We start from the raw sequence: 15729 nt of genomic DNA on the forward strand, positions 1-15729 counted from the left end.
AACGGCTGCTGCCTGTGTGCATGTGGCCGTAGTTGGTGCCCGGTGGGGACCTGCAGGGGGCTGTGTGTGCTCTGAGGGCGCTGCTGAGGGGCTGTGCTGGTTGTGCTTCTTGCAGATTGAAGAGGAGCTCGCCGCCCTCCAGAAGGAACGCAGCGAGAGGATCAAGTTTCTGTTGGAAAGGCAGGAGCGAGAGATTGAAACGTTTGACATGGAGAGCTTACGAATGGGCTTTGGGAATTTGGTCACATTAGATTATCCCAAGGAGGACTATAGATGAGACGAAATTTCTTTGCCATTTAACAAAAACCAGACAAAATCAAACAAAATAGTTACAAAACTTGCAAAACCAACATTCCCCATGTTAACGGGCGTGCTCTCTCTCTTTCTGTCTCTCTTACTGACATCGTGTCGGACTAGTGCCTGTATATTCTTACTCCATCAGGGGTCCCCTTTCCCCCTGTGTCAAGTCCCGGTGCAGGACAGCTCCTGGCGGTCTTTTCCATAGTATGTCACAGTATTGATGTCTCTGTGCAATGATTAAAAATGTTTCAGTGAAAAACTTTGGAGACGATTTTAATGGAGAAAAAAGAAAAAAAAAAAAAAAAAAAAAAGAAAAGAAAAAAAAAAAACCAAACCCAAGTGGATGTTTGTTGCTTTGGAGCAATCACTCATTTTTCCACCAATCTCTGAAAGTACAAGCAAAAAAATAAGTGATAGATACAAACCCAGGGGGAGAGAGACGAAATCCGCAGCCTTACCTTAACTAGCTGCTGCATAATTTTATTTTATTTTTATTTTTTTGGTATTTATTCATCAGGAATAATGAAATAATAATAATAAAAAATTTTATTAAAGATTGAAAAAAAAAAAAAATTTGATACATTTTACAGGAAGACAAAAAAAAAAAAAAACCGAATCGTGCTGTACATATCAGTGGTGACATATTATTACTTTTTTGGGGGTGGGGGGTGGGCAAAGACCTGGTGATTTTTAGGAGCACCGTGCCAGGCGGGGCAGCCCTCGCTCCTCGGCGTACTCTTGATTGTATCATAATCATTTTCTGCTGTCGCAGAGAATGTTGAATACACTTAAAAACGAGCCCACGGGATCCCAGTAGCACAAATTGGGCTTTGTCAAATCGTGTATTTTGTGTATAGAAGGAATTTAAGGAGAGCTTTTACTTATTTTCATATTGTATTTTAACTGTTTCTCTGATCAGAAATTTTTTTACTTCTTTCCTCCCCTTTTCCCTCCCTCTCCCTTCCGCCCCCTCCGCTTCAGTCCTTGCAGTTCAGCACTGTCTGTCACACCATCCCCACTCCTTTCTTTTCTCTTTCTTTTGGTCCATTTTATTGTTTTATTTTCTAATGTTTCTGTTCCTCTCCCAAGTCCTCCCCCGGTCTCCCATGATTTCGGTCATAAATATCGCATTACTCACACTTTCAAACTGTGTATTTTCTTACAATAAAAAAAAGATGGAAAAAAAAAAAAAACAACAAAAAAAAAAAAAAGGCTTTACTTCTTTTGCATGCACTTTAAATAAAAAAAATAAAAATTAAAAAAAAAAGCAACAAAGAAAACAAAACAGCAAAAAAAATAAAAATAAAAACAACGTTTTTCAGGTTCAAAGGAAGAGCATGAGTAACTGTCAGAGCTTTTAATTATATTTGTAAATAAAAGTGTTCATCACAGTGCCTCGCTGTCTCATTGGGGGAGGAGTGGCTCATGGCCTGGCCCTGGGCTGGGGGGGGATGTGTTCAGACTGCTGCACTGCTGCTCATCTCTTTGTTTTATGCCTTTCTTCCAGTCTGAGAAGTTCTGAACTGGCTCAGCTCTTGGGGTCTGCACCCTCTGGTGTTTTGTTGTGTATCTTGGTGTGTTTAGTTGGGGTGTTCCCCTGAAACGCTTCCTTTCTGGGAGGACCTGTGCCTATGAGGTGCTGTCTCTGCTCTGCCTGTGCCACCACACCACCAGCTGACTGCTGCAGGTCTGGCTGTGCTGCCTTACAGGTATGGAGTTTCAATGATGGGTAGGGAAGACCCTGAGGGCGAAGTATGAAGTAACTCCATTTCCACAGAGCATTGCTACAAGGTGCTGAGGTTTGTAATGCACGTCTGCCTTTCACGCCCCTTAAAAACAGTTCCTTTGAGACAATGAAGCACTTAAAAGGGGGAGGAAGGCTTCCAGTTGTGTGAAGCAGTTACATTGTCTTCATTTCTTTAAAACCAAGCCTGTGATTTGAATCGCGGTTTGTTTCCTGCCCCAAATGCTTAGGAAACAACACCAGGCCGGGCTGCTGGAAGAGCAGCAACAAGTGTACCCTGCAGCAGGGCTGGGATGCATCTTCAGGTGTGTAATACTGGCGGTAGTGCATGTCACAGGAGGTGAAACCTGCACTCAATGAGCAAATGCTGCCCCATCTGCTTCAAGGAATGCATTAGCAATAGGTAACAGGCTCCAGGAGCTACGCTACCCTGAGATGAGTGAGGCAGGGGCTTCTGGGGTGTGCCTGCCTTGCACTTCATTCCTCAAGCCCAGGAAGTGCAAAGGCAACTGCGACGATGGTGGAGCTCCCAGCACAAGGCTCCAGCCTCTCCTTCCACACCAGAAGAGGAACCCTGCCACATCACACTGCTCCTGTAAGCGTTCTCCTCTCCCCCCCCTGCCCCAAGAAGACAACCACACTGTCCATCCACCTTGCAAAGTGTTTAATTGCACTGTGAGCAAACACCAGGTCACAACAGAAGTTGAGCAAAGCAAAGCCTCTCAGCTTTGAGTGGAAACAGAGATCAGAAAGTAGTGCTATAAACCAGAGTCCCTACCTCATTCTACTAATTAGTGGTTCACATTAGTGGAGGCACCGGCCAAATACTTGCAGGAGAGAAAAAAATGCAGTTTCCCTTATAGACTGCTGCCTTCTCCCCTCCTGGAAAGGGAAGGCTTTGCAGCCAGAAGTGGTTCTGTACCCACACTGCTGCTGCATAACACTGTTTTAACACAGTAGAGACACTCTGAAGCAGCACCGAGTCACAAAGGCTTAGATTTCCCTTGAGCAGGTCGGCCTTGGGGGCAGCTCTCACAGCGTCAGCTTTTCAGAAGCCTATTTAGCTGTGGCCTGTACCTACAGGAGCCAGCTGAAGCACAATGCACAGCCAGACCGCTCTGACACCAAAGCAGATTCACTTCACAGAGATCGATGGGGTTATGGTTCAAATTACAGCTCACGTTGTCAGTGCAGGAGCAGCTGGGTTCTCAGCTCACCAGGCAAACAAAACTACAGAGAAATGCTTAGACAAGACTGGTCTCCAAGGGAACGGAGAATGCAGCACAGTGCGTGGTCAGGTCCCTTCTCCCTACTTCCCAGAGAGCTGCTCATAGAGTTTCGGTACGTAGTCATCCCACTCTGCCTGGTAGCACGTGCCAGCCACCGGCACCCCCAGCTCATACTTGCTGCGGAAAGCTGCTACCTTGAACTTCCCTCGCTTGTCGCCGGAGCGATTGGACAGGATGGGCTCATTGCAGGCCAGCTGCTTTGGCTGCTCGTACACCAGCCACACGTAGCGGTGCAGCCCTGCAGGGATGAGACAGCATTACAAGTGCACCTCGCTTGGAGTTCCAGGGCTGAAGGGTTGAAGTGAATCCAGCTCGGGAAAAAAGGCTGCGTCCACCCAAGGATTGCTGGCAGTCGTTACCACCATTCCCTGGGATAAGTATGACTGAGCTAAAGGAGCTTAAGGGAGATATCCTGAGATGCCTGAATGGCTCATGTCACACCTGTGCTCCTTCTGGCTACTGAATGCAGGCACAGCCCCTCAATAGGTACAGAAGGGGTGGTGCTGCTAACTCCTGATCAGGCTTGGGTTTAGATGCAGGTGGACCCGTGGGCCACTTCTGCAGCACTGTGCTCCCCTCCAAGCCCACATTCACCCATCCACACCACCACCAGGCCCGAGGCACTGGGACTGCTGCAGGCAGGCACCCACCTGTTCCTTTAGGGGGCCCCGAGCCCACGTAGTCTGACAGCATGGTCCCACTCCCCACATCGTTACCTTTCATGTTGGTCACCAGGAAGTGATGCCATTCTCTGAAAAAAGGTTAAAAAACTAAAAATAAAACAATCAGGCTGCACAACCACCCTTCTTCTGACCTTCCACTGCTCTGAGCAGCTGCTTTCCCATGGGCTGTCAGTTTAGGATAACCAAATCTAACCGCTGCCATTTCTAATTCGTTAAACCCAAAGAGCACGGGGAGCTCAGTGCCTGCTGCAGGGCTCAGAGCCCATCGGGCAGCTCCATCCTGCCCTGTAGCACCAGCACCCACCTCCGAGCCCAGAAGCGAGTGCTGCGTGCGTTCCTGAGCCGGAGCTGACGGCGAGCTGCTCCCACGCTGCACTGACGGCCCTAATTCCAATTCCTGCACACGGCACAACGAGCAGCACATCTGTGCCACTTCCAGCTACTGGCAGAAGCGGCAGAATCAGCTGCTCTGCCTTGCACCGTGCAGGTCTATGAGGACAGACACAAGGGCAGAGCACGTCCCCCGCCTCCTGCCAGCCGCTCGGTCCAAAAACAACGCTCCATTTCCCGCAGATTCGATAGGAAATCACCAAACGCCATTACCTGAACTTCGGATCCTTCCTACTGGGCGCATCGGGGTCGGTGAGCACCAGAGTGTAGAGCTTGTGGGGATCACAGCCATCCCACTCGATGCTGGTGGGCCGGTGCTGCACCTGAAGGACCGGCAGCGTCACCACGCGGTTCGTCCCGCCCCGCCCCGCCCCGCTCCGCTCCCAGCAGAGCCCCGAAGCCGCCGCTGCTGGGGAACGAGCGCTGGCCCGGCCGCCCCCCGCCATGTTGAGCGGCCGCAGCCCCCCCCCAGCTCACCTGCGTGGGGGTGAGCACCTTGCCCAGCTCGTCTATCTCCACGGAGCCGTACTTGACGCGCAGCGGGTGCGCGGGTTTCTGCTCCACCTCGCTCAGGCTCAGCGGCCCGTCCCACAGCCCCAGCTCCACCGGCATGGTCGCTCCGCACTCCGCACCCGCGCTGCGTGACAGCCGCGCCGCGCGATCGCCACCGCCTTCACCCCCGCCCCCCCCCCCCTCCCCCCGCTCCGCTCCTATTGGCCGCGGCGGCGCCGCGCTCCGCTCCCATTGGCTGCCGGCCCCACCTCCTTCCCCCTCTCCCGTCCTTAGGGCGCCCCCAGGTGGCGGCACTGCGGCGCGCTCCTCCGCGGCGCGCGGCCCCGAGGGTATCGGCCGGGGAGCGGCTCTGCTCCGCTGTGCTTACGGGCAATAAACTCTGGGGGCACGGCAGGTAAGTGTGGCACACGGCCGTTAATCCCTGACGATACAAAGTGTCCCAAGCTGAGCTGTAAATGTTGGTTGTGGCTGCCAGCGGGCACCGCGCCGATCACCCCGAGCAGCTCTCGGCCTTGACCTTGCAGAGAATCGCCTTATTTGTGGCACCGGGGGGCAGCTTGCTGGGCCTCGCACAAAATCGAGCCCTCCCTCTTCCCCGCATGGCCGGCCCGCCCCGCTGTCCTCGTTCGCAGCGGTGAGGCCCGACGAGCTGTAAGATGGCCGTAAAGCAGCGCCGCGCGGAGGGGCGCCCAACATGGCGGCGGCCGGGGGCGCTCAAAATGGCGGCCGGGGGCGGCCAAGATGGCGGCGGGCGGCTCTCGGGCGTCCCCTCAGCGGGGGCGGCGGCGGCGGCCGGGCACCCGAGCACTCGAGGGGGAGGTGAGGGCGGAGGGCGGGTCGCGCCGCCTCCAGGCGGGTACAGCCTCAGCGGGAGGTGCCGGAGGAGGCGGACGGCGATGCGGTTCCGCGGCGGGCCGGCGCTGGCCGGGCTGCTGGTCGCGCTGTGTGTGTGGGTGCAGGTGCCGCGCCGCAGCGCCGCAGGTACGGGAGGAGGGGCGGCCTGAGGGGGCTCGGCGCAGCGCTGCGGCTGTGGGAGGCACAGCTGTAGGTGGCCGAGCAGAAATCCGAGGGTTTTTCTTCCTAAATCACCTTTCCGTTCTGAATTCTCATCCGCCTTCAGCAGGGTTGCTGCCCTTGGACTCAGAAAGGTCCTCTCCGTGCTGGGTTCTGGTTGGACAGGACGTGAGGAGCTTTAGGAAAGAGCTTTGTGTGTCCCCCCATCCCTAACGCTCTGCCTTCTGTTTTGCAGGAACAACTGAAGTGGTCTTTGGGAAGGTGGGAGGAAGCATCCTCCTCTTTTGCCGCAATGTCTCCAAAGAGGCCACTGAGGTGCTGTGGTTCCAAGGGGACCCGCACTCTTTTCCCCCGCTCTTCTCCTCGAGGGTCGCCTTCCCCCCAGACGTCCGCTTCTCCCTGGTGGACAACAGCTCTCTGCGCATCTCAGAGCTGCGGCTGCAGGACGAGGGCAACTACACTTGTAAGGAAGTGCTGAACAAGACAGACCACGAGCACAGAGTCCAGCTCCTGGTAGCCAGTAAGTCTGTCCCAGAATTTCCACCCCTAGGTCGCACGAGTCCCATTTCCATTCCTTATCCATTCTCTTAGAAGTCTTCATAGGCCTGGGCTGCAACCTGCTGTCCTCCATGCCAACCATAGGGTTTGGAAGAAGGGAAGGCTGCTGCCAGTTCTGCTTCATTGCCAATCTGTGCTTTACAGCTCTTTCTTTTCTTGCTGATCTTTCTGTCAACATTTGCAGACTGATGGCTGTTTTCTGTTTGCATTCAGGGTGTTGCTTCTTTGTCGGTGTTTGTTGACAGGTATGTGTTGTAAAAGTTGTACCTGTTCTGTACAGATTAAATCTCTGAATGTTCGCACAGGTGAAAATTCCCTTCCTGGGGCGAGGAACCAGGAGTCGGGGGGTCACGGGAGCTGGACTGAAGGAATCAAACCTTAGGCTGCTATAGAGAATTTGTAGGCTTGGAGCTTAGAAATGGGAGCCCTAAATCTAGAGCAGTGAAGCAAAATGCTCGTGAGCAAAAGATATCAATGAGCAGCAGTGCTGCTGACACCATTTCTGAGAGTCACTCAAAATCTGAGTTGTTTTCACACTGATTGTGTGCAGATCGTGGAATCATTAAGATCGGAAGGATCACTGAGATCATCTGGTCCAACCCTCAACCTGTCACCAGTGTACCACCAAACTGTGCAGTGTGTACCCTTCTCCTCAACAGCTCCAGGGACAGTGACCCCACCACTCCCTGTGCAGCCTGTGCCAATGCCTCGCTGCTCTTTCTGAGGAGAATTCTTTCCTAATCTCCAACCTCAACATTCTCTAAATGATGTCTAAACGCTTCCTTATGCTACTGCTGTTCTTTTCCTTTTTTTTTTTTTTTTTTCTTTCTGATGGTTTGTGGACATGCCAAGCATTGGTACCACTTTCTGAAATTGGTTTGTTAATGTGTGACTTGTCAGTTAATTTCCAAAGGTCACAAAGGCAGTATGCACCACTGGAGTCTCCCTAAGCAGGTGGGAAAGAGATTTCTAGTGATGCTTAAGGTCAGTAGAAGCAACATCAGCACAGGCTAGAAGTTGAAGCTTATCAACATAATGTGAGAAGCAAGTACCTATTTTTTTCATGCTCTCTGTTACTGGCCATAGGAGCAACTTGGCCAGGGCTGGAGTGAACCTCAGGTACAGACACAACATCACCCAGGATCTTCAGGCTTTGTGTGGAAATTACCAGTTGACACATACTGGATGTACCAAAAAGTTTTCTTTGTGCTTCAACCAGTGCTTAGGCTGTGCCCGCCTTTCAATGCAGGGTGGTTTCTGGTGTCTCAGGCTGACACCAGAGTTGCTCTTGTTTGCTCTCATTAACCCCAGCCAGTATTTACAGTCAGTTATGAGACCACCCTGGAGCTGGAACAGAGGAAGTGCCATAGGAAAATCTCTTGTCACAGTTGGTTGTTTTCAGAGATCATAAAAGTTGCATGTATATTGTTCCTGGAAAGCCAAGCCCTGAGAAGGTATTGTTGCAGCTCACGTGGGTTTTTGCCATGATTTTTTTCCCCTTTAGTCCAAATTATGTGATCTCTCCAGTCACTTGAAAAATGCTTTACATAATAAGCATAACTCACCCCTCTGACACCTTTTTTTTGGAGCTTTCTTTGGCAGCATCTCTCAGTGAGGTCTTGTTGAGCATTGTAGCAAGCAAGCCAGCTGCAGGGACACTGTGTTTCTTCTGCCTGGATCAGAGTCCAGAATCCCTCTGGCTGTTAAACGAACACGTGTGTGTATTTGCATATGGGTGTGTATATGCAAAAGTTTCTCCACCAAAATCATACTCTTGGGCAGCCCCAGAAATGTGAAGAAACCAGATGATGGGGGAGAGGCATGAACTCAAGCTGCATGAAATGTGAGCTCTGCTCTGCCCGAGGGGACTGCTCTTGTGTTTCTATTGGTTTCTGCCCCATCTTGCCTTTAGTTGTTTTTGTATCTAAATAACAAACAGTCTCAGTTTCCCGGTGATTGGCCCTGGCGTGAACCCAGCAGTGCCTTACCCACCTCTCTTTTCTTGGAGTTTGTCCCCACTGCTGCAGTGTGATGTGAACATAGCACGGCAAGGGGCTGAGTGAGGCAGTGTGACCCCACACAGCAGTGACAGCTGTCTCCATCAGACGAAGCTGTGGCAAAAATGTGTCCTTCCACTGTGTTCCAGTGGTTGCTGTGATACTTTTTGCAAAGCAGCCTCCTGCTTTGTCCCTGTTGGCTGTCCTTCAGTTACGCTCCCCTGAGGCAGTGGTGCACCGATCAGGGAGAAACACAGGCAGGGAAACCATGGCGACTTTCAAGGAGAATGATTGCAAAACCAAGCTTTCTCTGAGGTTCCAGCCCTGGGACACCAAGTGACTTGGATATGTTTCTAACTGCATGACCTTCTTGCTGACAGATCCACCACGTTCCACCCCGAAGTGCTGGGCTGAGTCCTCCTCCTCGGGGCTGATGCTGCAGCTGTTTTGTACTTGGCCTGGGGGGTATCCCCACCCCACCCTGCACTGGCAAGAAGAGGGACACAATCTGGAGAACTCCAGCTGGCTCATCAGCTCCACAAGCTCCTCAGACACCCACGTGGAAACCCTGAACAGCTCCTACCTCTCTCACCGCAAAGTGTTCAAGTGTGTTGGGAGCCACGTTGTGAAGCAGGAGGAGCCTGTGTGCTCTGTGGAGATAAGTAAGTTGGTTTCTTCACCATATTAATGATGAATGGTGGGGCAGACAGGTATTCTTATCATTCTCTGCCCTCCAGAGCCAGCCTTGCTGGTTCTTGCAGCAGGGAAAGGATGCAAACAAGGCAGCCTGACAGGATTTGGCTGTGCAGAGGTGACTGCATGAGGCACAGAAGTCCTACAGGTGAGATCTAGCATGGAAGAGTTGTTGTTGAGTCGTGTTTTGGGTTAACAAATCCCCATGCACCAACCTTTTCACCTCTGCAAACACTCATGTTTGTGGCCAGAACAGATGAACCAGTGATTTTAGTGCCTTGCTCAGCTTGAGTTTAAGCGTACTGGGGCTGGGTTTATGTCAGAGTGGTTTTGTGTGTCCCCAGCCCCCTGGGCTGCCTTTCTCCTCTGCCATATTCCTGCTGGCTGCCCTCCAGGTGTCGTCCTCTGTCGATATAAACGCAGGTGTCAAAAATGGGAAAGTGAAAGTCCATCATATCATATCATATCGCTCCATGGAAGGCTGCTCAAGTCTCAACCTAAATGTTTTCTTCTGTTAATGATTACTAATCAGTCGCATGGTTGATAAATTGTTATGTTTAACTCTTCCATCCCCTCCTTGACTGTTTCTTTCCTTCTGGGCTGTTCAGAAGTCCCCTCGTTGGAATTGGAGCCCCCAAAGACCTGTTTTGTGGGTGACAACGTGACCCTGACGTGCCGTGTGACCGAGAGTGTGCCTGCAGCAAGACTCACCTGGCTGCGGGGCATCACCCAGCCAGAGATTGAACCTGGAGGGAGGTACTTCATTGCCCAGGAGGGCAACGTGTCCCACCTCACCATCCAGAACTGCTCCCAGGGCATCGACGGGGGCTGTTATGTCTGCAAAGCACAGAACCCCGTGGGGCTGAGGGAGGTGTTCGTCTGCCTGACGGTGAAGCGTGAGTAGGGCTGCCTGGGGTTGCTGTGGGTGGGAGTGTAAGGAAAGCAGGGACACAGCTCGTGGCAACTGCTGGAGAGCCCCTGTGGGGCTGCATTTCTCACTGATTGTCTGTGATATTTTCCATGCTTTCAATGCAAGTGAGGTGCAGGACTGGTTTTTTTCATCCCAGAGCTAAAAGGCTCCATTCTTCTCACCTTGGTGTATTGGGCCTGAGAGAGGAGCACAGCTGCTGTCCTTCCTGTTGGTGTTGGCAATGGGGGAGCACTCAAGCAGCAACAAGCAGGAGCTGATTTGTTTTCACAAAAACCTTGCAGTGTTGTTTTCCATGTCAATGAAGCATGGTTGTTTCACCATACGAGCGCACCTTGTGTGGTGGTGGGACTGTAGAAATGATGGGAAATCAGAGCAGTGCAGCACTGAGACCTCTGTTATTTGAACATCCTTGGCATCCATCCGTGTCCCAGTGACAATTTGGCCTCTTGTGTTTCTCCTTTCTGCAGAACCAACGAACATAGTTGGAGTCGTGGGTGCGGTGGTGGTCCTGTCCCTGATGGCTGTTCTCACCATCTCCGGGGTTGTCTTGTACTACAATCCTCTCTTGTGCCTCAGAGGTAAGAGCTCTCCTCTGTGCAAGCCAGGGTATAGGGGGGAATTTTCCCTAACCTACCTGCCCTTCCTGTTGTGTTGGAGTCAGCTACTGACTACCCCCAGCTCTTGGGTATCATTGTGTTCCTGGTCAGGAGCCCATCAGCCCTGGAGGAGCTGGGCTGGAACACAAGACCATTCCGTAGCTGGATGCTTCAAGTGTCTTCCCCTGAGCTTCTGCAGGGAGCTGTGCAGAGCCATTCCGACTCTTCCCTTTCCTTCCAAGCTCTTATGCACAGCTGGTAGGGGCTGCACAGCAAAAACACCGGCTGCTCTGGAATTGGTTTCTAACACTCCCTTCTCTCCTCCCTTCTCTCCCATTTTAGGTGCTGCATTCAGGTGAGCTGATTTTCCTCAGTCTGGTCATGCCCAGGTTTGTTAGCCTACCGTCCTGGCAGCTGTGATCTCCAGTAGAGCAGAACAGAGTTGTTCGTAGGTGGGAGTGGAAGAGTTCAGCATGGCTGGGTGAGGCTTGGTGTGGATGACGGAGCAGGAGAATGAGGGTAGCACTTGTCATTGCCTCTGGACATGCAGAGGTGGTCCTGTTAGCATGGGGGAAGGCTGTGCAGGAGAGCTTCTCCGTGGTGCAGGTGAGCCCTAAAACTTAGTGTGTGAAGTGAAATGTCAATCTTCTGCTTCTCTGCATGGGTGTCTGCACTGTGTCCTTCTCTTCCTTTGGGGGGGACTGTCTGAGAGCTGCATGTAAGCGAGTACTTCTGTGGGGATTCTGGTGCGCTGGATTTCTTCTCTGCTTCCTGCTGTCACCATTCCTGGCCCTGCTCCTCTCCTTGCCCTTATTGGTTCTGTTCCCACAGCTGTGGTGCTGTGGCATGGGAAGACTCTATTCTGAGTGCCTCCGGATCCCCATCTGTGCAGGAGGGGAGGATAACTCCGTTCAGGAGGGGTTCTTGCAGTGTCGTACAAGACTGTTGAGAGATGATTGAAGGACCTTGGAAGACGAATGGGAAGCAGTGCAGAATGCTGTTGGGGTGTTGCTGCCAGCAGGGTCTGAAACCAGCTTTTCTTCAAACGTGGTTAGTGCAGGGTTGGAAGAGTCTGTCCAAATGGCTCGTTTTGGTGTACAGAGTTGTCAAGGCCAGGGGAGATGCAGACTGGAGCAACAGGATCAGGAGAAGCTGTTCTCAGCATCAGCCCACCTCCCCTCATCTGCTGTTGACAGGAGCCAGGACTCTGATGATGTCTTAGTGCTGGTGGACTCGGAAGATGACGATGATGAAGGGAACGGGGAAGAGAACACGATGGGCAGCTCCATCAAGCAGGAGGCGATGGCGCTGGTCAATGGGAACAGCATCCAGGCTGCTTATCTCAACTGCCCGACAGAAGGTGAGCCCTGGTGCCTGCCTGCTGGCTGGGTTTGGGGGCTGGAGCAACAAAGGGAGGGAAAAACTGTTCTCTGGTTTGTTGACTCTTGCTGAGGTGCTGCTCTGTGCCCTGTGTAGGTGATGAGGGCGAGCAGCACAGCGTGGTCCCTCTTCAGAAAACAAGTGGAGAAGACACACAAGGCTCATAATCTCCATTCCTTCTTATGGAAATGCACAACGCTCCAGCTGGAAGCTCAGCACCAAGCATCCTCATCACTGCATGGCTGAGCGCAGGCTGTTAGTGTCCTGCAGCCATCTGGTTCAGCCAGAGCACCCTTCTTCCTTCTCCACTCTCCCTTCCCCAGCTTTCATTCCACCCTCCCAGCCTCGTTTCTCCCTTTCTTCTCTCTTTTCCTGTTCCTCTTTGTCTCAGATACCCTTCTTAACAAGGTGGCACCCAGAACAGGAGCAGAGTTCAGGAAATAGGTGCCAGTGGCCTGCTCATCTCAGTGCATGTCAGCCTTGGGTACGGTGTGGGGTTTTGGCTCTGTCACTGCCAGCACTGCCAGAGCTGTGGGGAGCATAACGGAGAACATTGCCTTGAGGCCACCAAGTGGCTGTGGCAGGATGATGGAAGAAGCAACTGGTGGATGGGGCAGGATGGGGAGGGATGCTGATTTTCCAAGGAGACTTAATTGGTTTTTATTATAAATAATTGTTTTTTTTTCTCAAGACCTTCTACACTGTTTTCTTGGACCCAGAGGGGAGGGAGTGAGGCCAGCCCCAGAGGGGGCTGTAGGGTGGGACTCAAAGGGCTGTGAGCACACACACAGGGAATGGTGGGGATCTGAATGCACCTTGGGAGAACAGAGGGGAACTGAAGATGAGGTGGGAAAGGGAGCACATGGAGAAGAGCTGTGTATGTGCACTATGGGAGGGAGCTGAGCCCCTCTTGGAGTGTGAAGAACGATCTGAGCAGGAAGCTCAGGTATGGTGGGGACTGGAGCACTGGTGCAGGGCAGCAGCTGGGGTCTGGCTGTGATCCCTGCAGAGGTTTGTGAGGAGGTCTGGAGTGGCGTCTGAGGGCTGTGGGGTGACGACAGAGTGTGGGTGGGAGCACGGAGGAGGGGATGTGTCCCACGGAGCCATACCCCTATGTCTCCTGCCCCACTGGGGCTCCTGGCTCCAACAAGCCACACTGCAGCCTGGGTTCCCCAGGAGAGCCTTCCTTGTCCATGGGGCTCAGTCCCTGATCCCCAGGCCACACGTGTGTGCTCCCAGCCTTGCCGGGTGACGCTCAGGGCTGTGGGAAGGAAACCTCCGCTGCGGGAGCCTCTGGCTGCCCCTGGCAACAGCGTTGTGTGCCTTTGCAGTCTGCTGCCCTGCAATGGCCGCCCCGCGTCCTGCTCCTCTGCTCCCTCCCCGTGCTGCACAGGCTCCGGATGCGGTCCCTGAGATGTCCCTGGGTCTGGAGGAGCATCTGAGCAGGGCATTCCAAAACAAGCTGCGGTTCCAGTGAGTGTCCCCATCCTTCCCCCGTAGGCTGCCATTGTGCCACCGTTCCCCAGCTATAATAGCAAGGGGATGTTTGTGCAGCTGATCTCGGGGTGGGCAGAAGGCTCTGAGGTGTCCCCAGTCCAGCAGGCAGGTGACATCCTATGGGGGACAGCCCAGGCAGGGGGCTGTGCTGCAGCCCCAGTTGGGGGTAAGGGGTAACCTGCACACCCTGTGGCTGAGCCTGGGCAGGCATTTGGGGGGGGTTCTGGAGGGGTTGGGGGTCCTGGCTGTGCTGCCGGCTGTGATGGTCTGTGTGCGTCCCCCAGGAAAGTGCCAACATGGGACTCAGCATCTCTGCTGCCCTCCAGGCGCCTGCTGCTGAAAAGGAGGGAGGTGGTGGAGGTGGAGAAAGCCCTGCAGGCCCAGCGAGAGGTACAGCCCCCAGCCCACCTGAGCCCTCCATACATGGTTGTTTTTCCTCCATAGTGGGACTGAAACCACAGCTTTCCTCTGGGGGCACGGTGGTTGCTCCCCCTCCTCTGAGATGGGAGGGAGAGGAACCTTATAAAGGTCAACAAGGGCAAGTGTAGAGTCTGGGGAGGAATAAGCTGGGGATAATTCAGAGCCCGGAGAGGTGGTGGAGTCTCCTGCTCTGGAGGTACTCAATCCCACCTGGACGGCATTCCTATGTAACCTACTGTAGGGAACAGTACAGAGAGGGGAGGATGGGGGATCTCCGGGGGTCCCCCCCCACCCCTGTGATTCTGTGTCCCTGCCCCTTGGGGCACCCCACGGCCCCTCAGCACTTCCAGCAGCAGATGGAGCTCCTGGCACAGCGCCGGCAGCAGCTGGGCCAGAGGGAAGAGCAGCTCCGTGATGACACCATCAAATTCAACTCCTTCCTTAAGGTGTGAGCGGGTTCGGGGCTGGGCTCACAGCCACGTCCCTCTGCCATCGCCACCAATGGCATCTCGATGCCCCAGGCCATGTCAGCAAGGCGGCAGCGGGCGCAGAAGTGGGCAGGTGAGGAGCGGGCATGGGCTGCACAGCGCGGAGCCGAGGCCTTGAGGCTGCAGCGGGAGCTGGAGAGGCTGCAGAGGCACAGGGAACAACTGGGACAGCGGCTGCGGAGCCTCCGTGTCTTCGGTGACTTCCTGCAGGACGTGCGAGCTGCCACGGGGCAGGTGAGGGTGAGGGTTCCTGTCCCCAAGGAAGGGCCTGGCAGCATCCTGTTCATCTCCTCGACACTGTGGTCCAGTTTCAGGACGTGCCATCCATGCTGGCCCATTTCGGGGTGCTGGTGGAGGCACGGGCGGTGCTGCTGCGGCAGGTGGAGGCCGGGCGGGTGGCACTGGCCCAGGGCCGGGCTCAGCTCCAGCAGTGCTGTGAGGAGGCTGACAGCGAGCTCACCAGCGGCAATGAGGAGGTGCTCCAGCTCCGTGCCCGCCTGGAAGCCGCCCGCCGTGATGTGCTGAAAGGGGTAAAGGCTGCAGGACCCCCAGGGTGAGGGGCTGTGGATGGGACCACCTGCAGCCCTGAGCTATTCCCTGCCCCCAGGAGTCCCACCGGGCCCAGCTGGAAGGTGTGGCAGCCCAGAAGACTCTGCTGCTGGGGCAGATCCAGATGGCGGTGCTGAGCCTCTTCCAGCTCGCCACCACGAGGCTAGAGGTCCCCAAGGATGTGGCCCTGGGGGACACAGAGGCACAACTGGATGTGGTGAGTGTGGCCAAGCAGCCGCGGGGCTGGAAGGGACGTGGATGGCCCTGTGACACAGAGGCCCGCCATGTCCCCAGCTGCTGCTCTGCATGCAAGACCTCGCTGCCATCTGTGCTGAGCTGGGGCTGCATCTTCATGTGCCTGCCACCACTGCCACACACTCACAGCATCACAGGGCTGTCACTGCGCCTCCCAGCCAGGAATAGATGGACTTAGGATACAATGGAGCATGGAAGTCACTCCTCAACCAGTCCAGGGAAGATGAAGAGAAATGCCCCAGGACAGAGCCTGGGCCACCAGCACCCTCCTGCAAGGCACCTGAACTGATAAAAGTAGAGCAGCTGCTCATCTTCAGGCCATTGGTACTTATAAAACCTTTTCCCATCAAAATATAACACAGCTGCAGTCAATGAGTGCTGGGTTCTTTTAGAACTGCACCTGGGGGAGGAATTACCCCAGGCCTAAGATGC

At 54.0% G+C, this 15729-nt stretch overlaps 4 protein-coding genes across 13 annotated transcripts in view; 3 read left to right on the top strand and 1 right to left on the bottom strand.

Annotated features, from left to right (window-relative positions):
- TAOK3 (TAO kinase 3) overlaps nt 1–873 on the top strand; it is a 70204-nt gene extending 69331 nt beyond the window's left edge. For all 6 annotated transcript variants that reach the window (XM_085238726.1, XM_085238723.1, XM_085238728.1 and 3 more), the window contains one exon: nt 116–873. In XM_085238726.1, the coding sequence (XP_085094852.1) occupies nt 116–277 (162 nt within the window). In that variant the 3' untranslated portion in view covers nt 278–873. The remainder of the gene's footprint in view (nt 1–115) is intronic.
- Nucleotides 874–2693: 1820 nt separating this feature from the next.
- PEBP1 (phosphatidylethanolamine binding protein 1) lies at nt 2694–5107 on the bottom strand. The gene is made up of 4 exons (XM_085238732.1): nt 4884–5107; nt 4620–4729; nt 3984–4084; nt 2694–3571 (listed from the first exon to the last, which is right to left on the bottom strand). Exons 1-4 carry the CDS (start codon nt 5016–5018, stop codon nt 3354–3356), a joined length of 564 nt encoding a protein of 187 aa, XP_085094858.1. The 5' UTR covers nt 5019–5107; the 3' UTR covers nt 2694–3353.
- A 453-nt stretch (nt 5108–5560) lies between these two features.
- Nucleotides 5561–12778, top strand: VSIG10 (V-set and immunoglobulin domain containing 10). 2 transcript variants are annotated; one of them, XM_085238730.1, is made up of 8 exons: nt 5561–5738; nt 6169–6453; nt 8869–9150; nt 9790–10077; nt 10580–10690; nt 11051–11063; nt 11905–12068; nt 12185–12778. In XM_085238730.1, exons 1-8 carry the CDS (start codon nt 5576–5578, stop codon nt 12253–12255), a joined length of 1377 nt encoding a protein of 458 aa, XP_085094856.1. In that variant the 5' UTR covers nt 5561–5575; the 3' UTR covers nt 12256–12778. The 2 variants fall into 2 exon arrangements, with proteins under 2 accessions (XP_085094856.1, XP_019476480.2); XM_019620935.3 differs by lacking the exon at nt 5561–5738 and adding an exon at nt 5745–5900.
- A 152-nt stretch (nt 12779–12930) lies between these two features.
- Nucleotides 12931–15669, top strand: CFAP73 (cilia and flagella associated protein 73). 4 transcript variants are annotated; one of them, XM_019621156.2, is made up of 7 exons: nt 12931–13561; nt 13870–13975; nt 14347–14451; nt 14527–14727; nt 14802–15023; nt 15101–15259; nt 15337–15669. In XM_019621156.2, exons 1-7 carry the CDS (start codon nt 13434–13436, stop codon nt 15463–15465), a joined length of 1050 nt encoding a protein of 349 aa, XP_019476701.2. In that variant the 5' UTR covers nt 12931–13433; the 3' UTR covers nt 15466–15669. The 4 variants fall into 4 exon arrangements, with proteins under 4 accessions (XP_019476701.2, XP_019476702.2, XP_010718757.3 ...); XM_019621157.2 differs by having other exon boundaries at nt 15427–15669; XM_010720455.3 differs by having other exon boundaries at nt 15101–15669.
- The last annotated feature ends 60 nt before the right edge of the window (nt 15670–15729 follow it).

The sequence above is a fragment of the Meleagris gallopavo genome, chromosome 17 (assembly GCF_905368555.1).
Source record: "Meleagris gallopavo chromosome 17, MGAL_WU_HG_1.1, whole genome shotgun sequence".
NCBI classification, from domain to species: Eukaryota; Metazoa; Chordata; class Aves; order Galliformes; family Phasianidae; genus Meleagris; species Meleagris gallopavo.